Source organism: Ptiloglossa arizonensis, chromosome 2, assembly GCF_051014685.1.
Source record: "Ptiloglossa arizonensis isolate GNS036 chromosome 2, iyPtiAriz1_principal, whole genome shotgun sequence".
NCBI classification, from domain to species: Eukaryota; Metazoa; Arthropoda; class Insecta; order Hymenoptera; family Colletidae; genus Ptiloglossa; species Ptiloglossa arizonensis.
In genome coordinates, this window is record NC_135049.1 from 31,091,302 (window position 1) to 31,111,794 (window position 20,493).

At 50.2% G+C, this 20,493-nt stretch overlaps 4 protein-coding genes and 1 long non-coding RNA gene across 11 annotated transcripts in view; 2 read left to right on the forward strand and 3 right to left on the reverse strand.

Annotated features, from left to right (window-relative positions):
- The window catches only part of Ret (protein kinase receptor Ret oncogene), a 25,967-nt gene extending 23,799 nt beyond the window's left edge, over positions 1-2,168 (forward strand). For 2 of the 3 annotated variants that reach the window (XM_076327683.1, XM_076327682.1), the window contains exon 19: positions 21-2,168. In XM_076327683.1, the coding sequence (XP_076183798.1) occupies positions 21-442 (422 nt within the window). In that variant the 3' untranslated portion in view covers positions 443-2,168. The remainder of the gene's footprint in view (positions 1-20) is intronic. The other variant, XM_076327684.1, reaches the window with a different exon arrangement.
- LOC143155222 (uncharacterized) lies at positions 1,516-4,650 on the reverse strand. Its single transcript, XM_076327685.1, has 9 exons — positions 4,214-4,650; positions 3,966-4,026; positions 3,704-3,850; positions 3,397-3,627; positions 3,017-3,310; positions 2,810-2,911; positions 2,577-2,725; positions 2,095-2,491; positions 1,516-2,012 (listed from the first exon to the last, which is right to left on the reverse strand). The coding sequence occupies exons 1-9, from the start codon at positions 4,379-4,381 to the stop codon at positions 1,801-1,803; spliced, it is 1,761 nt and encodes a 586-aa protein (XP_076183800.1). The 5' UTR covers positions 4,382-4,650; the 3' UTR covers positions 1,516-1,800.
- A 146-nt stretch (positions 4,651-4,796) lies between these two features.
- Hgo (homogentisate 1,2-dioxygenase) lies at positions 4,797-8,091 on the reverse strand. The gene is made up of 8 exons (XM_076327686.1): positions 7,954-8,091; positions 7,752-7,887; positions 7,020-7,156; positions 6,765-6,951; positions 6,488-6,667; positions 6,191-6,414; positions 5,996-6,122; positions 4,797-5,367 (listed from the first exon to the last, which is right to left on the reverse strand). Exons 1-8 carry the CDS (start codon positions 7,969-7,971, stop codon positions 5,036-5,038), a joined length of 1,341 nt encoding a protein of 446 aa, XP_076183801.1. The 5' UTR covers positions 7,972-8,091; the 3' UTR covers positions 4,797-5,035.
- A 303-nt stretch (positions 8,092-8,394) lies between these two features.
- On the reverse strand, positions 8,395-11,496 carry LOC143143688 (uncharacterized). The gene is made up of 2 exons (XR_012991218.1): positions 8,877-11,496; positions 8,395-8,771 (listed from the first exon to the last, which is right to left on the reverse strand). It is a non-coding gene; the product is annotated as an uncharacterized LOC143143688 (long non-coding RNA).
- On the forward strand, positions 10,223-20,261 carry F (espin protein forked). Of its 5 annotated transcripts, none has more exons than XM_076305242.1 (12): positions 10,223-10,424; positions 13,366-13,491; positions 14,040-14,283; positions 15,259-15,469; positions 16,107-16,282; positions 16,400-16,469; positions 17,427-17,608; positions 18,203-18,446; positions 18,527-18,924; positions 19,035-19,210; positions 19,268-19,458; positions 19,550-20,261. In XM_076305242.1, exons 2-12 carry the CDS (start codon positions 13,405-13,407, stop codon positions 19,800-19,802), a joined length of 2,232 nt encoding a protein of 743 aa, XP_076161357.1. In that variant the 5' UTR covers positions 10,223-10,424; positions 13,366-13,404; the 3' UTR covers positions 19,803-20,261. The 5 variants fall into 5 exon arrangements, with proteins under 5 accessions (XP_076161357.1, XP_076161355.1, XP_076161358.1 ...); XM_076305240.1 differs by lacking the exon at positions 10,223-10,424 and adding an exon at positions 10,453-10,950; XM_076305241.1 differs by lacking the exon at positions 10,223-10,424 and adding an exon at positions 10,454-10,950 and having other exon boundaries at positions 15,280-15,469.
- Positions 20,262-20,493: the final 232 nt, after the last annotated feature.

Genomic DNA, 20,493 nt, shown 5'->3' on the forward strand with positions numbered 1-20,493 from the left:
ACCGAGAAGGCTCTTAATAGTTCCCAAATGTTTCGTTGGCACAGGTTCCGGCAACGACGACACCGACGGCTGCGAGATCACCGCTCTGAGGACCGACGTTGTCAACTACCTCGAGAAACCGTCTTCCGAGACGGTCACCAAGTGCGATAAAATCGACAAGCTTCACACCCTCTGGCAAGAACCGGTCGCTTCCTTCCCCGAGGAGTCCGTCAAGTTGTCGTACGTGAACGACCGACCCCCGAGCTTGCACGCGAATCACTACGAAAGCCCGATCAAATTTCGAAACGCGAGCGTCACCAGCGACAGCGAAAACGATCTGGTGACGCCTACCAACGAACGACCGCAATCCTACATCGACATGGAGGGCAAAAAATCCGCGGAGACCGAAGATCTTCTCGTGTTCGCCAACGTAAACGGCAACGAGAGAAGCGAAGGTAACTGAAGAATCGGCGAGGAAATTCGACGGATGAAAACCGACGAATTCGCGAAGGAAACTTGTATTCGTGCCACGAGCAACGAAACCACTTCGAGTTACTTCCGAGCTACTTTCGGGTCAAGCTACTTCAACCCGCGTTGTGCTCCCATCGAACAGACTTTACGATTCGAAGGAACTGAACAGCACGGTACACCAGTGGCAGGATAATAATCGTGATGTCGCGTTGCATGCGAACGGATCCGTTATAATTAAATACGAATAACAGCCGACGACGAAAAAGCCTATTTTTATGTATAAAGTGTATCGGGTCCTATATCGTACTATATCGGAAAAAGTACTTATCTCGTCTACTTAGATGTATCTGATTCATTTCGATGCAAACAGCACGCCTTTGTACTCTGATACTCTTACTGTCGAAAACACGCAACGGTAGAACAACGCATAAGTACCTAAACTTGGGCAGATAAATTGTCCGAAATGTTCGAATCGTTTGCGAACTCCACGTCGATGATCTTCCCCGCGCTTCGTCGTTTACGACTAGTTTAATTTATACGAGCGATCGGAACTTGTCAAACGTTCCACCGGACGATTGTTTTTTCGAATTGCACGCATCTCTGTTAGTTACTTCATCTTCCAATATTCTCGACAGCTGTACAACGATCCGTTAGAAGCGAACGTTAAGCAAACGAAATTTAATCGAGAAACGGGTTCGTAGGAACCAAAGGGTTTCGTCTTAAATTATTAAATGTTTAAGCTTCCAATTGAATAAAATGCACTTCTTAACGCACGTGCTTCCTGCTTTCGCGTACACGCTAGAACGGTGTTCGCGGCGTTGAACAACACGATTTAACGACAGAGATTCGATAACTGTCGAAGCGCGAATTGAAATACGACTGCTGGTCGATATAATCATATCCAAAGAAGACTGCATTTCCATACCTCGTCGAATAAATACGTCCCTTTTGTATTTATGTATAAAGCAGAGCATTCCATTACATTAGTTAGTTATCGTTTATCGCGCAAATGTACGCGTACAAGTTCAGTTTGTATCGCGTTCTATACTTCTTATTATTTTTCAAGAGTTGACTAGTTTTAGCGAAGACGCATACCGTGAACGTAACTGTTATCGTGCCATCGTTATTTTCTTGTACCTAATATATATACACACACACAATAAATCCATCAAAAGAACAGTTATTTGGTAATTGCACAAATTGGACACAAGGAACTGTATAGTGACGAGAAGTTACCTCGTTTATTAAATTGGTACAGGTATAAGATATCCTACTTCTTAAAAATCTCTCTTACGTAAGATAAATTTGTTCTCGGGCGTTAAAAAAAAGAAGGTACTGTAAAATATAAAATCACAAGTTTAATTCGTCGACGCAAAACGCGCCAGTGTTGCTCGGCGAGGATTTACGAGCGAAGATTTCTTCGCCCTCTCCGCTTTCTCCTAACAAATTCAAGTTATTGATATCCGTAGCATAAGACCGAAGTATTAAATTACCTTCCGACATCGTCGCCATGGAATTACCCGTGTCTGGTACTTTTCCACTTTCGGATGTTAAAAGATTTTCTGGAACAGTAGCACGCAAAGACGTTAAAATCCAATGCTGCGAGAAAAGAACGAACATTAATCCTATCTACAAGAAACTAACCGGTTTCTCGTGTTTCTTTCGTCATATTCGTATCTTCCCCGAGTATCTCCAATTTCGCTAACTTCACGCTATCTAAAAACTCCTTGTCGGACACGAAAATCCTTCTCGCGTTTTGCATTTTATGAATGACTTTTACGAGTTTAGGCAGCTCTTTCGGCAAACAAAATTTCTTCAAGTGTCTCGTTTCCTTGGGTACATCGTTCAGTGTGCAGTATGGCAATTGCACAACGTAATACTTCTTTCCTTTATGAAATTGATTTTCTTTGACTAATCGTAAAAAATGATCATTGTTATTTTGATAAATGAACGACACGGCATGCTTTTTAGGCGGTGGAGAAGTTGCAACAAGAACGACGTCTGCGCTTCGAAAAGCACCGTTGCACCAATCTTCGGTATCCTGCGTCAATGCAAAGTTGTGATATTAAAATCTTCGCGAAGGCAGCTGCCGGTAGATATAAATAGTTGTTGCTTCTCTTACTAACTTTCGTTGTGGTATCCGTGACATTGACCATCACGGAAATGTTAGAATTTCTCAAATATTTGGCTAGTTCTAGCATCGCGTTGATATGTGTCAAACGCGTAGGTGAATAAACTAACAAACAGTTAGTTTTTCTTCTCCCCTTTAATCCTCCTAAAATGATACGTGCATGCGATGCAAGAATATAAATATAATAGAAAAAAAAACGTCTTCTAGAAACCTATATTACAACATTACCCTTTCTGTACCACTTGTAAAGAAGATAAAGCACGCACAGTATCGCTGGTGGTATCCATACAGTGCTGATAATCATAATGAGGAGACGATGGGATGGTTCTTCTATAAAATAAAAAGCTTGACGAGTAATGCAACGTTCAACGAATTTATGACATTTAAACGAAAAAACTTAATGTACGCCTATATAGTTAATTTTATTTCACTTACGTATAATGATAAAAGGTGTGGTACTATTCGCGCATCCATTTTCCCCACAGTCTGGATGTATGGCGGAGACTTTGAAGTAAAACACACCCGTATGCCCTGTGAAGTCGTACGAAACATTTTGTTCGCACGTTGTTGAGAAAACATTTGTATCAGTGTTGTTGTTTATCAACCAAATTCTATACTTTGTTACGTTATATATTTCTGGCAGTGATTGAACGTGTAACGACTGAAGAGGCGCGTGGGATACATCTATATATACAAAGGGTGTGTATTCTTTTATGCTTACACTTTCTCCTGCAAAGCAAAAAATTTCATTCGAACGAACAATACCAATCCTCTGGCAAAAAGCTTCTATTCCAAACTCAGCCTTTAGCACTCACCGATAAATTTATGCACAGGTACATTGAAAATATATTGTTTGCTATAGTTATATGTTTTCCCTATAACCAAATAATCCAACCGATATGGTACAGATTCGTAAGAATCGTCGGAGAACGGGCAGGAGACGTATAATTCCTTTGGGGCAGGATGTGTTTTGTTCCCCGAAAGTTCTACGTGTCTACAAGTCAACTGACTTTCGTTCAGTAAATTTCGATACTGTATAGCTAATCCTATTTTGTCGTAGAAAATTACATGTAGTATCGAGTTGCAGCCATATAGGATAATTATTCTGTTCTAAATTCTTACTGTGAAAATTTGCATTGGTAATGCTTAAATTGAACGCAGTGACTTTGACTTGAGATTTCTCAAATACGTAAGCACGTAGATTAAATTTGGCTGTGTCGTCTACCGGTGCTCTGTGACTCGAGCCTTCGAAGGTAAGATTAGCGCAATCTAGCGAAATAAAGAAGTTATTACCTGCTACGATCCTTATACTTTAGGCATAAATGATTTTTTATACGAATTCCACATAGTCGATGCTCAGTCGTATTTAATAATAATTCTGTACCTCTACCCCTATGAACTTTTGTGAGTAGACACTGGAAACCGGATATAGGAGCTAAATTCGTCTGTAAAAATGAACAAAGTGCTTAAAGAAAAATACCAAGCCCGATTAAAGTCAAAATTTATACAAATCGTCGAATTCTAGATGAGAACATATAATCTTTTATATCACCTTACGAATACGATACGGTTGCAAAAAGTTAGAACAAGTGGAAACGGAAGATAGTAGCATACAAAAACGATAAAAATTACCGAGTTCTGACAGTAGTCTGGATAACAATACGAAGCTGCAACACTCCTACCGAAGTAACAAAGAAGTATCGCCAAATTGACGATGCTCCACATCGTAAGGTTATAGTTACGAGTCAATGACAGTAACCGAACGTAGACTTTATAGACATGAACATATTTATGTTGCATCGAGCATCAACAGTTGTTTTATACTTTGATTCGTTAGCAACACGACACTATAGAGTCTACATTTTTCGACACAAATTTCCCCAACACAATTGAAAGAAAAGAGCATTGGACGCTCGTTGGTACGGATCTTGTAAGAAAACGCACTCTACCGTAGAAAAGTGCAATCTCGCATGTTTTAACCTTTGTCCATGATAAGCGTCGGCTTGTCCATGATAAGCTATCCAGCGGCGCGTACCTTTTCTCACGACAAACAATTGTGAAATGGAAAAATTACAATTATCGAAAGCTTCTCACGTTGTCCAGATGATCCGATAAGTTCTCATAAATGTAAAGGAAGCGTTACGTGTGCGATGTAGCTAATCTCGATTTTCATTGACGAGCTGGATTTGAATCGTACAATTTAATTTGGTAAATATCGTTTTCTTTTCCGTATCGTTTATTGAAATGATTTTTCTTAGCTCGTAATCGGCAAGCATCGGCTTACAATAACGAGAATTATAAAAGATGGATCAACGAATTGGTTCGTATTTTTATCATCCGTTGCGAAAGAAATCATTATAAACCCAGGCCAGTCATCTCGAATACGATAAAGTAAAAAACTAGATAACGTCCATGCACCGTAACTGCTTAAAACTACGAAATTGAGTCTCATTTTCAGGGAACGGATGTTTTAGGTTTGGCGTTCGGGTCAAAGTGTTTCTTCAGTCCTTCCCAGCACCTGTTGTAATCGACGTCGAGTTTATTGGACAACTTTGTCGCCCATTCGGTGACCGTCATGCTGTACGAAGTCTCGAACATGAAAGCCTGAGTCCCATCGGCGATGCGTTCGGGTTTGAGCTCGCTATTCGAAGCGGTCTCGAAACAACACGCATCCGGTCCATGAGGCGTCATAATAGAATGCAACGACCCTCCGCCTGGATGGAAATTTTCCTCTTTAGCTTCGTACCGTCCCTTTACAAGGCCCATGAACTCGCTCATACAATTTCCTGATGGTCAAGAACGCTCGTATAAATACATTGACACACGTTTCCTTTCCAGAACGACGTCCACGTTCGTCCGGCCGAGATTCTCTCCGCGACGATCGAAGTGGCTCGGTCAAAAACGAGAAGAAGAGAAACAAGCGAACGGGACGGGACGTTGCGAGGAAAAAAAGAAAAAGATTACACGTCTCCCGGCCGATAGAGACGGCAGAATTATCGTTGCGAAGGAAAAAGGTCGATATAGGTAGCGGAGAAAATTCCGAGTTTTCACCGGTATCTTGCGATTAACCGATTTTTAGAATCGGTCGAGCGTGACGATATGCATCGAGAAGGGAAGCTCGTCGCCGAGCCGTGCAATTGACAACGAATCATCGTAGAAAGGCAAAAGGACGGGGACGGTCGGCGTCGTTATCTGCGTTTCAGCTGGAAAGCGAAAAAGCGAAAAGAAAAGGAACGGAGGTGGGGCGACGGGCTCGATCTCGATTTCAATTATAGATCACGGCACCGACAACCGCTTTACGCAGCGGACACTCTCGAAATTTCTCCGTCGGCCGACCGGCCGGCCGTTCGTTCGTTCGTTCCCTCTTTGCGTTTGCGCTCGAGTAGAGGCGTCGCTCGGCGACTTTCTACTCACGATGATAATAAGGCGGCCGGAAAGTTTGCTCCTGTACGGACCAACGGGGTGGGAATATCACGAAATCGGCCGCTGCGGTCCCAGGTTTCTTCGAGGGGCAGGTCAGAACCGTGAAGATGGAAGGATCCTATCGACGGAAGAAAATACTCAGCTTTAATCGATCGTAGTCCTCGACTCGATTGATCGCGTACTTACGCAGTGATCGAAGGAGACCGAATTAACGACCATGAATCTGTCGAGATCGTACTTGTACGGGACGTAATTCCCGTGCCAGGCCACCACGTCGAACGGACTGTGATCTTGCTGGGCGACGAACAGCTTTCCATGGTACTTGCACACGATATTGTAATCGATTTCACGGTCCTCGTAATGGGCGACCGGTGTTTGAAAGTCCCGCGGGCTCGCCAAACCGTTGGCCCCTGTTCGAAAACGATCGTGCGCTGTAACTCGCGCGTTTCCGCTCGATGAAATGGTGTAACGATTCGTGTTTACCTATCGGTCCCAACTCGGGTAATTGAAAATGATCGTCGAACACCTCCAGAATGTATCCACGAGACGGTCCGAATACCGTCACGTTGAATCGCATACCTTGCTGGATCACGCATATCTCGTTTGGTTCGCAACGAATCTTGCCAAATTCCGTGGTTATCAGTAACGATCCCAGCTGAGGCACTGAGATGCACGAGAGTTTGAAAGATCGTAAAAATTCGTAAACAGCGTTCATTGGTATATTTGAAAGCAAAGTTCGTTACGCGTGCAGTCTTCGTACCGATAAGGAAGTCTCCGTCGGCGTTCGAGAAGGCTTTATCCTTCATGGAGGCGTTGCAGAGGTACATGTGGATCGCGACGCCCTGGCGCGCACGACAATCGCCAGCGCCGCAAATTGTATGCAAACCGTCGACAAAGTCCACTTCCGTGGTCTGTCTGCTCGGCACGTCGAACGGTTTCCACCTCAACTGAAATGTACGAAGAGAGGCGTCCATAGTCGATCGTCGACGAACACGAGGAGTCTCGTTGGGCATACCTGATTCGGTGTCGGTCGAATCGCGTCCCATTCGTAGACCAAACGAGAAGCCGGGTGGTCGATCGGTACGAAGGACTTGTGCACGACGGAAGGTCGTATCCGATAGAACCAAGTACGTTTGTTCCGCGAACGAGGGGCTGTTAAACGTCGGACATTATCGGTTTACGTTAGACGAGCCGTGAAATATGTAAGTAGATCTTTTCGATATAGTCGGTGGAACACGTAAGTCGAGCGAGGTGCGAAGAAGAAGGGTGCCTGCACGCGAATGGAGAACACTATAAACACGAACGAGAATCGAAGAAACCAGGTCGCTCGAAAGCCTTGGCTTTACCACTGTCTTACTTCCACCGACCATACTGTGTGAGCAAACAAAAAATGATGATGACACTCGTACGGGGAATTTGTATATACGTATATATTTTTTTCGTAGATTCGAGAAACGAGATCGTCTTTGGAACGAAGGAAGGTCACACGACGAGTGTTCCGATCGTCTACAGTGGAACTTAAGGGAGAAGAGGTTACAGGAAACGGTGATCGACTACGAACGGATCCCTCGCAAACGCTACGGTCGCGCGAAAAATATATACACGTATTGTACACGGTTAGGAAAGAAGCCCTCGCTCAATCTCGATACGTCTCTCTAGTTTCTTGGTCGTACACCTTTCGCGGGACATCTCGTCAACCGTGCACGTTGTACAAATTCTCCGTCATTACGAAGTACTCGGCACTCACCGGTGAACGCTGTACCGGACAGTTGCTCCGCGTACAAACCGTAAGGACACTTTTGAGGATTGTTCCGACCAACCGGCAGAGCCTCGGGGCACCGCTCATCCTCGCTCGAAAACTCGCAGTCGAACCCCGTTAGATACTGAAACGAAGAGGAAAAAAAAATGGATTAATCATGTTCAGCAGCTGCCAACGACCGTCTTCCTACCTTCAAGTCGTCCTTCATCGCGTAACGTTCTCCTTTTGAGTAATAGACGTTCGTTTTCGCTGTCGCGCCCTTTTATACGCGAACCGTACCAGTTGACCTTAGCCGATATGCAATATCGCGACACGATTATTACTATGCATAGGAAAAACATGTTTACCAAGTGCATCGACCAATCGCGTGTCCGTGCATACGAAGGCACGGCACGTTGAAATGTTCCGTCGACAACCATCTCGTTGTAGAGCGAGAAATTCCACAAGCGCCGCGATAATTTATCCTCGCGCTCTTAATTACCGGGGCGAGCCCCTCGACGCCTTTTTGCGTCTTCTCGCGATATCAATAGCGTCGCGACGTTGAATTCTCCTCTTCGATGGTCGACGCCGCTGAAATGACGATCGTACGAATTGTTGCAGGAAAAATCGTTACGTTCTCAGAGGTCACAACCCTGACAGAATCGTACGTTAAACTCCAGAGTGTTGCCCGAGACCAAAGTTAAGGATGTTGATAAAACAACACAAGAGGACTGGTTATTCCGAGTCACAATCCACAATAACGTTAGATACCAAACACCGTTGAAAGGACGATCGTACGAATTGTTACAGGAAAAATCGTTACACTCTCCCTGTAACTAGAGTCTCAGAGGTCACAACCCTGACAGAATCGTACGTTAAACTCCAGAGTGTTGCCCGAGACCGGAGGCAAGGATGTTGATAAAACACAAAAGGATTGGTTATTCCGAGTCACAATCCACGATAGCGTTAGATACCCAAACACCGAGGCGGAGATGCTTGTACAGTTGGTGATCATTGATCGATGGGATTCTGAGGGAAAAGTTGGATAACCGTGAGTGGCTCGTCCGGGGCAAGTGGCCCGTTTGCCCAGTGCCAAGGGCGATACTGGCCATGGACGGTACGCGCGGAACTCACGCTCGATGTAACTCGAGCCTAACGGAAACAATGGGTCGTTTGTCTCCCCTTCTTTGATATCGTCGAGACGTACGGGTCGATATCGATTCATCGGGTGTTTCTAGCCGCTGTGACTCGAGGCTAACAATGCGTGTTCGTTCGTCCCCTCTTGTTTGGCGAGAGGGGGAGGCACGACACAGAGATATCGTTGACCAGAGGTAACGAAGCTCTAGCTAGTCGCTCGAAGAAAACTCGTTCGCCTTCCGCGAGATCGGAACGGATCGGAAAATTTCCAAAGATCCGTGAGGAGAACACCTCGCGAAAATGACTCACGTTGATCTGCGCGGCAAAAGATCTCGCGTCGCAACAACGATCGCGAACCTCTGGTACACGCGACCGATGAGGTCCTCGGACCCTCCGAATTGAAACGCGATTTTTATTGCAAAATCGTCGGTTCGGGGTCCAGTCAAACGGAGGATAATCGATCGGGAGAGGAACGCGGGAAAACGATCACGAACCTCTGGTACACGCGACCGATGAGGTCCTTGGATCCTCCGAATTGAAACGCGATTTTCATTGCAAAATCGTCGGTTCGCGGTCCAGTCAAACGGAGGATGATCGAACGGGAGAGGAACGCGGGAAAACGATCACGAATTAAGAGCGACAGTGATCCCTGGGTGTCGGCGTGGCAAAACGATTCTCGCTCCTTTCGCTCGCGAAAACTGGTCCTTGGATGGAACTCGAGCGTGTCACGGTCCGAGCGTTCGCGCGCCGCGAAGGCAAATGCGGTTCGTTCGTCCGGGGCGTTTCGTCGATCTCGCGGAATCGAGACCAAAGTCGTAACCGGCGATCTCGTTGGTAAGTAATCGCCGGGAGCGATACCGTACCATCGAGGTGAATTCGCGTATCGGAATTCTTCGCAGGGAGACGAGCAGAGCGGGCCGAGTTAATTGCGCGTAATTGGCCGCGTTAAAAGAGTCGTTTGCGTTTCGATATGGCGCGGAGCGACGACGAAGAGAAGCGTACGATCCGAGGGAGAAGGGAAAAAAAATCCAAGGTGGGGGCAGTTTACAGTTAACCGTGGTACGCGCGAGGAGAGGAATCTTTCTCCGACGACGAAGCAACCTTCCATCCGCACCCTACTTCGGTAGAGAAGTAACGGAAATCCGGCGCGCAGTTTTCCGACGCGCGGTCGAGGATTTTTCGGTAGAGGTAGAGGTTGGGCTCGATCGTAAAAAATCGATCGATCCGCGTGGAAGGGAATCGTCGACGATGATTACGGTAGCGAGGCGCCGGCTCGTCCCGGTGATCGGAAACTTTCGATCCGGTTTGCTCGTTTCCGGTTAAAGCTCGACACGGATGCTCGTGGAATCGAGTCTAGCGCACTCAGCGGACCTCGGCCGAACGCATCGGTCGGGAGATACGAAGAGCGGCGAAGAGCGGCGAACGGAAAGACGAAGAGGAGAGGAGAGGAGAGGAGAAGAGGAGAGCGGACCGGTGAACGGCGCGCGGCAAGACGTGGCACGGAACGGCATGGAACGGCACGATTCGAAGATCGGTGGTAACTAGGTAGCTAGACGAGCCAGCCGCGTACCCCTACCTCCGCGGGGAACCCGCGACCAGTTGGCCGGCTCTCGCTCGGAACAGGTGGGCCCGAGTTCGAGAGAGTCTCGGTCTGCCGCTTACCGCGCACGGATCGAGTTCGTTGTCCGACGACCGGTCTCCCGCGTTCTCGCTTTCGGCCAACGAAAAACTTCGATTCGGCCGGCCGAAAAACTCGTATGTACGCGTATAAAAGCCACTCGGCGAGCGGACCGTTAGACCGACGCCGTGGCCCACGAGTTTGCATCCTCTCGCGCGCGGACGTGGTCGCTTTGCGAACAACAGTGCGCGTTCGAGGAGAGATCGCCGACGTACTCGCTCGAGGGGAATAATCGAGAGCCGCGCGAGAACTAACAAGAACCCAACACCGCGACGTGATTTCGACGTGGGAGCGTTCCAATGCCTCGCGTCCCTTACGAATGATCGGGGCCGCGTCGAGATCTCTTCCCGCGGTACCAGCGATCGACCGTCCCGGTTTTGCATGGGTGTACACGTAAGTGAACCAGAACGCCGCCACGAGATACGATCCGTGACCGTTTCGACGATCCTCGTCACCCTCCGCGAATCGATAACGGTAACGTTTCGATGCATCGCGCAACGCCACCGCGGTGCGTCCAAACCTTTTTTTTTTTACGCGCGGCCAACAAAACGCGAACCTCGACGCGCGGAACAACCAACCAACGAGTCAGCGAGCGAGCGCGTTCATCCGTCGCAACGCGGAGATTTCGGTGAAAGGCCAGCGAGAAGGATATTTAGAACGACCGAGGAACCTTCCACGATGGAACCATCCATCGTTGAAATGGTACTCGATTCGAGCCGGGTCATCGGTGGAAGAGTTTCCGTTCCATTTCCAAGTGGATCGTGCGCCGCGAATCGCGCGATATCGCGCCACCGCGGTTTCCATATGGGTCGAGCACGAGAGATCGACTCGACTCGACTCAACTCAACTCGGCTATTTCCCGCCGATCGACTCGACTCGACTCGACTCGACGGAGAAAAAAGCTCGACGACGTTCGTCCCGTACTCGCGAATTCGTCCTGCGTCCTTCACCCGGTTATTCAGCCAGCATGTCGTTATTCGCGGTGTAGCGCGCGCAATACTACCGGGAAAGGTGGACGAACCGACTCGTCGTTTTCTCGTTGCCATCGCGCTCGTTCCGCGCGATCTTGTTCCACCGGATTCAGGTACCGCGCGGTAACCGCGACGATCGCTCGCTTCTCGTAGTTGCCCGCGTCGTTTCGAGAAACGGTCCCCGGAGAAGGTAAATAATCTCGCGGAGCACGGTTTCACCGCGTAAGCGGCCCACCGGTCGAAAAAGAAGGGCGGCACGTGGAAACGGGGAATTATTCGTGCGCAACCTCGACGCGATTATTACGCCGTCCCGTGAGAGTCGCCGCGAAGGAACCTCGTCGTGTCGTTGATATCGAGCCGTGCCAGAAACTGTTGCGCGCGTTCTTCCGAAACTTTGACTCGTCGAGCGATCGAACACGGGAGAGCAGAACTTCGAGCACCGCGATCCTCGTGTCATCGTTCCGAAGGTAATTTCTCCGATGCGTCGCGTCGTGCTCGAAACGCTCGGTAAAAGGTACGCGGTTTCGTCTCGAGAGGAATTCTCTACGGGAACGATACGAAAAAGGAAGATACATTTTCACCGTTTATCGATTCGTGGAGGTCGCTTCGACGAACGGTTTCGAAATAACGCGAAACGATTGAATTGCGCAATATTTTCTAGGACGAATATCCCGGCACTTTGTTTTTCGATTGCGCGTCAAGTCGCGTAATCGTTGCACAGTTTTGTGCAAACGTTCGATAATTCCAAGGAATTTCTTTCCCACCGCTGACGTTCAACGTGGCTGCGATTCAACGTATCGTTTTTGTTCGCGTTAACGAACCCCACGGTAACGCGGAACGTTGCATTTACAAGAACGCGCGTTTCTTCTGGATTCGCGAAATACTTGATCCCGCGCGAACATTTGTAACCGCGCATAACCGTAACCCTCCTGCAATCGCGATTACGTTCGCCGCTTTATCGGTGCATTTATCTCGCCGATGGGGGCATAAAGATTAATTCCTTCTTCCGCGTAGAAAGTTGCCGCGTACCGAATCTACGGCCGGTGATCGGCCGTTCGCTCGATTCGCTGTTCGACCGTGCCAAAAGTTTCCGACATTTTGCTCGCTGCGCGACGCAACGGTGTTCGTTGCTTCGCGGACTCGGTCCCCCGTTCGTTGCACAAGGTCGCGACAGTTTTCTAATTATTTCGTAAGATTGAACGTTAAAAAGGACGAAGTCTTGCGTGGCGTACGTTTCGCCAAGATGGTCTTGCGCGAGAAACGGAAAAGAAATAAACCCGAACGCGTGGAATTCGTGGCGACCTGGCGGGAAATTGAACGCGCGAACATTCCCTTAAGCGAGTGAAAAAACAAAAAGGAAAATTTCTTTTCCGGGAAAACGATCGACGTAACGCGCATCGATCGCGTAAAGATTAACGCGTTCGTTACCGCGCGACGCGTACGCGCGTGACGCTCCCTTCGTGAGACCGTCGCGTATTCGATCGTGAAAAAAAAAAAAAAGGAAAAAAGAACGAAACGCCAATCGCGGAGTCATATCCGTGACATATTTTTCAATCCATCGTTAAATTCGTACGATCCTGGTCGTTGAACGAAACGGACCGCGTACGTATCTTTGAAATTACCAACGGAGAGGGAATCAATTTATCTTAATTGCTTCTCCACTCCAATAATCATCGCGGAAAACTTACGGTAAAAGCACCGTTGGCGATCGAACGATCTTCGAGTGGTGCTCGAAATCGGTGAAATTCGACTCGATGCTCGGTGGTTGGGAATGATCGAGACGAAAGGGAAAAACGCGTACAAAATTAACAGAGAAGGTAAACGCGGTGTTCCGCAGGAAACGAGCGAAGCGTATCGTACCAATGTCACCGGCAGAATGGCCAGGGATCGTTCTGGTTCGGAATATTCGGAGAACATGAGCGACGCGACCACTTGCAGCTGCACGACAAGTTCCATCGACAAGGCTAGTAGCGTTTGTATAATTTCTATCGTTAGTGTTTACGGGAAGAGAGATCGTAGCGAACTGTTCTCGTTCGATCGGTTCTCGTTCGATCGGTTCTCGTTCGAACCGTTCTCGTTCGAACCGTTCTCGTTCGAACCGTTCTCGTTCGAACCGTTCTCGTTCGATCGGTTCTCGTTCGATCGGTTCTCGTTCGATCGGTACTCGTTCGATCGGTTCTCTTTCGACCGGTACTCGTTCGAACCGTTCTCGTTCGATCGGTTCTCGTTCGATCAGTTCTCGTTCGAACCATTCTCGTTCGATCGGTTCTCGTTCGAAGTATTCTCGTTCGAACTATTCTCGTTCGATCGGTTCTCGTTCGATCGGTACTCGTTCGATCGGTTCTGGTTCGATCGGTTCTGGTTCGATCGAAAGCAAGGTACGAACAGTAGCCGAATGTTTGATTCGAGCGAGCGCGCGATCACTCTTCCGGAAGAGCGTGCGAGAGGTATGCGAGACGGCGGTGGCAAGCGGCGGTGTCCGATAATGGTTGCCGGTACTGTTGGTTTCAGTGCTCGTTGCGCGGCTGCGGCATGTTTCAAGAGCCGTTTTTCCTGCATCCGCCAGGTTCTCGGCCCCGCGATGGTATCTACATAAATCCCATGAGCGCGTACATCGGCGAGTCGGCGAAACCAAAGGACACGGAGTCCTTCTACCTGCACAGTCCCCACGATCTGGTCTACACCAGGATAACGCGTCTGTTCTCGGACACGGGCAAGCATCGCCACTACGAGAGGAAAGACGAGACTTTGACTGGTAAGTGGCACGTCCCACATATCACCCCTTCACCGTTCTCTCAACGCGTCGTCGCGCATCGACGTATACACACGGTTCGCTCGCGCCAATGGCGCTAAACCCGTATCGCGTTGTTCCCAACGACGGACCATCCGCGATGCGCAAACTGTAATACTTATTCGCGCGGAGATTCGGCTCGAAGGATCGATAACTCGCGTCGAAACCACGAGAAACGTGTCGCGCCGAACCCTACCAGGATCGCTCGAACCGCAGGAGCAGTATACGCGCAACGACGAGCTACGTCCGTACGAACGCGTTTGGATACGTGCGCGAGGTTGCGTAACTTTCGACAAGATTTACCGTGCAACAGGTTGTTACGTCCGCGAGGAAAACAACGCGCAACAAGTTGCTACAAATATTGTACCATCGGTACCGCTCATCGCTACGGGCAACCGGAGCCCCGGGCTGCGTGTCGATCGGTTGCTTCCGCGTTTCATGAAAAATCTGTTTATTTACCGGTATCGGGATATCCCGTGTAACCTATTTTCGCGAAAAGGACACGGCACGCTGTAACGACCAACGCCTGAAAACCTTTTTAATCGTATCGGAACAGGAATAACGGGACAGCGTTGCCCCCGGGGCTCGTGCTAGATGCGTCGATAAACGGAGACGGTCAGCTGTTAGTCGTCGAGCGGAGAAGCAACCAGCCGTTCGATAGAAGTCGCTCTCGAGATCTCAAAGTGATACATCGTTCCGGCTGTTGTTCGTCGATTTATCTACGCGATCGATGATATCGCGCCGATGTAACAACGCGTACTCGTTGCGGCTCGCGTACGACTCGCGCGACTAATCGTCGCGTTCGTGTATCCCGTGGTCGGCGTTCTCTTCGTACCGGCGAGACGCTTCGAGCCGAAACTCCACCGCCCGATGGGACGTCGCGGGAACACAATTGTCCGCGTTGAATCGCCAGTACACGAAAAACTTTTGAACGGTCAGGCCTCTGTCGTCCGATTGCAGTGAAAGTGGACGTGCACATCAACAACGGCGTTCTCGACCGACCGACCAGTGGAAACGGTTACGCGGCTAAATCCGAAGCGATTCGCGAGCCGTACGAGCACGCGTACGAGCAGATCTGCTTGCGTCAGGAACCAGAGGCAACTGGCACAGCTGCGCAGAAAAGGCTACCCGACAACGCGTCGGACGGCAGGTACGCTCGCGCGCGCGAGCTCACGTCTAAGCGCTGAAAACGCTCGCGAGTTGTATACCGCTAAGAGATGGTAACGCGCGCGCCGTTATCGCGTCGCGAATTGCGCGCACCGACGCGGCAAGAAAACTCTACTTCGCCGCCGATCGAAGCGGCAAACTCGAAAATTCCTTTCGCGCCGCTGAACATTCCCTCCGTCCAAATAACGCCGTACCGGGTAACGCCGACGATTAATTAGCTTCGAGAAAACCGGAGCGAGCGAACGAGCCAGCCAGCGATCGAATACGCGATAAGGCCGGGCATGTGGCGATACCCAATTACAATTTGATCGAAGTTCGATCGATATTCGTTGCTTTTACCGCGACTCGATGGTTCGGTCGAGGCTCGAGTTCACGACTGCGTTTGGAAATATACTTTTTCGCGTTTCATACGGAATCGGTACTCGTCTCCGGTGGTTCGATCGTGTTTTCAGGCTTGTTCGATTCGTCGCGAAGAAAGAAATTCGTAACACGTTCGGATCTCTGTCGATCGTCGCCGCGTCGAAAGCGGTTTTCGTTGGTCGAGGCGAGTCGAACGCGACGGACGCGGTTCTCCAGCGCGGTCCGTGAACGAACGCTAAACGATCGAGGCCCGATTTCAGTCGTTCCCAGAAAACCGATCGGAGATACAGCAGATCGAGTAGCGCGAGCGAGTCGTCGAACGTGAGCAGCGAGGTTCCATGCTTCTCGTCGAGCGCGTCAACCCCCACGCTCTCGCGGAACAGTAGCAACGAAAGAATCGGCAAGAACGGGAAGATCAACGCTGAATTTCCGCACGGTACGTGACCGGATCGGGACGCTCGATTCGTCTCGAACGGGCTCGATCGCGACGTGCGCGACGAGAAATGAAAAAAAGGAGAAAAATTTTTAACGAGACTGCGCGATTGACTTTCAGAGAAAAAAGACTCGACCGGCTCGCAAGTAGAAAGCGAAAAGGAAATTAAACCGGCTAGCACCGGAGCTAGGTAAGTAGGACGAACGATAATCAACTGCTACGGAAAATCGATAAGAAACGATCGAACGTTCCGTATAATTCCAACCGATCGTTGCGCGTTCGTCGAGATGGAGGATCCTCTCGAAAATATTTTTCGAGGGTTCGTGGCTACGAAAGTTTTCAGTGCTCGACGCCAGGGCCGATCGAGAGATCGGTACGCTTTGATCGGAGGGATCCTTTATCGAAGGACGAGTATCTATCGGTAGTTTGTTTCGAAGAAAGTTTTCAACGCCACGATCGATCTGGAAATTAGTGCGCGTCAATCGAAGGGATACTTTCTCGAAAGACGAATACTTTTCGGTAGTTTGCTCCAAAGAAACTTTTCAACGCCACGATCAATCGTGAGATCGGTACGCGTCGATCGGAGAGATCCCTTCTCGAAGGACGAATATTTCTCGATAGTTAGCTACAAAGAAACTTTTCATCGCCACGATCGATCGTGAGATCGGTACGCATCGATCGGAGAGATCCCTTCTCAAAGGACGAACATTTCTCGATAATTTGCTCCAACGAAACCTTTCAATACCACGATCGATCGGAGAAATCCTTTCTCGTAGAACGAATATTTCTCTATAGTTTGCTCCAAAGAAACTTTTCAACGCCACGATCGATCGGAGAGATCCCTTCTCGAAGGATGACTATTTCTCGCTAGTTTGCTCCAAAGAAAGTTTTCAACGCCACGATCGATCGGAGAGATCCCTTCTCGAAGGACGAATGTTTCTCGATAGTTTGCACGAAAGAAAGTTCAGAACGGCCGTTACCACGATCGATCGCGAGGATCGAGCGAGGTCCGAAACGCGCGGTCGGTCGAGGGTTCGATGGCTCTCGCGCGGACACCGTTCCGTTCGCAACGGATTGGCGCGTACGGGTATTAGCAAAAATCGAGCTTACGGTACTCCGTTTCCCTTCCATCGCGCGTCTTTCTCAGTTTCGCGAAGCCACCGCCGCCACCACCGCCACCCCCACCGCCGGATAGGGAGGACGTCGTGGTGCTCCTGGTGAACGCCAAGCAGAACACGGAGGCGATCGCCCGGGACGAGAAGAAGGACGCTGTTCCTGGCGAGACGAATCGGGATGGAAGGACGGAGAACGGACCTCCCGTATCACCAGGTGAGCAATTACGTCGCATGGAGTCGTGCGACGAAATTGAATTAAAACTACGATTAATTACGACGACGCGGTCCCACTGTGACGCGCTAACGAGGAACACACGCGAAACGGACCTTCCTCCGATTTCTACGAAAATTTGCAGACTCGAGCAACGTATAACTAGTGTTTAAGAATTTCAAAGCTCGTCCTCTAAAGTCGCCCGAAAAAAGGTAAGTCCTTCTAAGAGTTTCTGAAAATTTCGAAATATCGAAAAGAGGTACTCCGCGCGCGCGCAGTGTCTCGAAGAAGATTCCGCGTTGGTAAAACGGTTTACGCCGTGAGCGAGGTCGTTCGCGAAACAGTAGATTCGGGTGGTCGGTTCCTGATGAAATTTTCATCGGGAACGGGCCACGGAATTAATCGGCTCGGACGATCGGCCGAATTAACGTACTCGGCGCGCCTTAACAATTAAGCGGGGGTCGGTGGATCGCGAAGACCGGGCATATAGCTTACTAGACCATAGCGCTCATCGGGCATATAATACACTTACCTAGATTTCACTTGCCCCGACGTACCAACGATTCGTTCTCCCTACCCGCTTCTGTTTCGGAACAGCGACCAACAAGTCCGACGTATCCTGCGGCGAGCATCAAGAGCCGGAAGTACCTCCTGCCAGTTCACCGGCGGACACCGAGGAAATTAAGGCGAGTCAAACGTCCCACCTGGTCAACAGGCACATGGTGCTGCCGTTCATACCGCCAAAGTTCGCGAACGCGGACTCGAACACTCTGCTCAAGCCGTCCGAGTACCTGAAGAGCATCTGCAAGGCATCGTCGAAGAACAGTCTCTCGAAGGCAAGGTCGGTGAGAACGCGTCGTTCGCCACGAGCGGTACGCGCGATACGTCGAGCGTCCACGTTCAAGGTGTACGCGTCCGTAGGTCGGTGGACAACTTGGACATACAGAGCAGAAGCGTTTACCGCCGGGAAATCGTCACCGGGGAGGAGGAGGAGGACGAGGACGAGGAGAAGGGGGAGGAACGCCACCAGGGGGAGGGGGACGAGGAGAAAGAAGGTAACGTCGGTCCTCCGCCGCCGCCGTTGTCTCCGTTGCAGAGATCTCGAAGGATCGGCGAGGACGTCGGTGCTGGTGCCAGCGGCGGCGCCGGCGTCGGTGGATCCACCGACGCCGAGCACTCGATGTCGAAAACTCCCCAACCACTCGCCACCATCAGCATCCAAGACCTGACGAGCATTCAGCTGCGACGCACCACCGTTAAAATGAACGCTACCAAAACGTTCTCCGCGCCGCCGCCTCGCAGCGCGTCCATGACCAACGGTGAGTTCAACACCGTCCCCGTTTACAGGGAAACGAACGGGAATCTATCGCGCGAGAACGCGAACCGTTCGTCGAAGGAAGTACCCCCGATTTTTCTTTCCCCTGTTCAGTTTCAGAGCCGTTCTTCGTCCAGAAGACGGATTTGATCGCGGAACTGAAGCGGACCAAGGACATACCCGGCATTAAGAAACTCAAGGTGGAGATGGCCCAGGTCGAGAAAACGCAGGAACAGAATCTCATGTCGGAGATCAGCAAGGCGTTCAGCGTCTCGAACTTCGTCGACCAGGTAACCGAGAACGCGATCTTTTGCAACGTTGTCCGGGTTAACCCGCTCTCTCGACAGATTCCGGAGAAGGACAGTTCCGGGAACGCGATACCGATATGGAAACGGCAAATGTTGGCTCGCAAGGCAGCCGAGCGAGCCAAGAAGGAGCTGGAGGAGCAGATAGCCAGGGAGAACGAGGAGAGACGGCAAAAGGCGATCCCCGCGTGGAAGAGGCAGCTCCTCGCCAAAAAGGACCACGAGGAAAAAAGGTGGGACGAGTCGCGCGGGATTTATTCTTCTTCTTTTTTTCTTTTTTTTATTTATCGCGCGACTGATCTCACCGTGTTCTCTCGGTCGCAGACTGAACCAGGTACTCGGTCCGCCGGCGGTGAAGGTGGACGCCGCTGGATCGCAGAAACGGGACGTCTCGCCGAGTCCACAGCGAGCGAATCAACTCGAGGAGAAACCGGAACCCGAGGAGAAGAGATGCGACACGAGCCTCGGAAATCGAACGGGAAACGCGAGCGAAATCGAGGAGGAGGACGTCGCGCCGATCATACCGTGGCGTGCCCAACTACGAAAAACGAACAGCAAACTGAACATCTTGGACTGATCCCTTCCGTTCGCGGAAACGCGCGACTCGAACTTTGTAATCGCGACGGTTGAGCTTGCGACGCTGTCGTCGGCGCGACCGCGACTTCTTGCCACTTTTGTATAGAGACGGGGCGCGCGGCTCGACGACTCGGGTAAGATCGCACGAGGTTCGAACACATCGGTCCTCGTCGTCCTTCCATAGTCTCGTCTCTTTCGAGAGGTATCGGATGACAACCCGCATGGCTGGCCCGCGAGTCTAGGCCATGGTCCGATCGCCCGCATCCCCACCACGCGCTCGGGGATCTTATTAAAACCCGTTGAGCCGCGCGCCGCCCGAAGGAAACGTCACGACGCGTCGCACGGTGCGCACCCGCCGAGGAAAAATGTGCGTTTTCGTTGCGGATGCGCGCGCATCTTTCCTCAACGAGAAACTGAAACCCAACATGTACATAGAGTCGAGTAAAATTTGTATCGTGAATCTCTGGTCTTTCCCGCGTTACATTCCGAACGCGAAGAAATATCGTGGGCGCGCGTGTTCCCCCACCCCCTCTCGGCTCGGAAAATTCGTGAACGGCCCCCTCTGGGTCGCCCCGCCTTTCTTTCGACGCGTAGACGACGCATCGAGAACGGAACGAATCGGAGCGTACGAGGGTTACGAATCGACGATCGGGATTTTCCGAGCAGGTATACGCAACCGTAAACCGTCTGGT

What these genes read in the sequence shown, in the direction of transcription:
- LOC143155222 (XM_076327685.1), bottom strand. Translation starts at nt 4,381, where the DNA reads ATGCAACATAAATATGTTCATGTCTATAAAGTCTACGTTCGGTTACTG. An exon ending in CAGACTACTGTCAGAACTCG is followed by an intron (nt 4,027 to 4,213) that starts GTAATTTTTATC and finishes TCATTTTTACAG; the next exon opens with ACGAATTTAGCTCCTATATC. An exon ending in ACCTGTGCATAAATTTATCG is followed by an intron (nt 3,311 to 3,396) that starts GTGAGTGCTAAA and finishes TTTGCTTTGCAG; the next exon opens with GAGAAAGTGTAAGCATAAAA.
- Hgo (XM_076327686.1), bottom strand. An exon ending in GTCCGGTACAGCGTTCACCG is followed by an intron (nt 7,157 to 7,751) that starts GTGAGTGCCGAG and finishes GACGTTTAACAG; the next exon opens with CCCCTCGTTCGCGGAACAAA. An exon ending in CGACGGAGACTTCCTTATCG is followed by an intron (nt 6,668 to 6,764) that starts GTACGAAGACTG and finishes CGTGCATCTCAG; the next exon opens with TGCCTCAGCTGGGATCGTTA.
- F (XM_076305240.1), top strand. An exon ending in GACAACGCGTCGGACGGCAG is followed by an intron (nt 15,470 to 16,106) that starts GTACGCTCGCGC and finishes GCCCGATTTCAG; the next exon opens with TCGTTCCCAGAAAACCGATC. An exon ending in CGGACCTCCCGTATCACCAG is followed by an intron (nt 17,609 to 18,202) that starts GTGAGCAATTAC and finishes GTTTCGGAACAG; the next exon opens with CGACCAACAAGTCCGACGTA.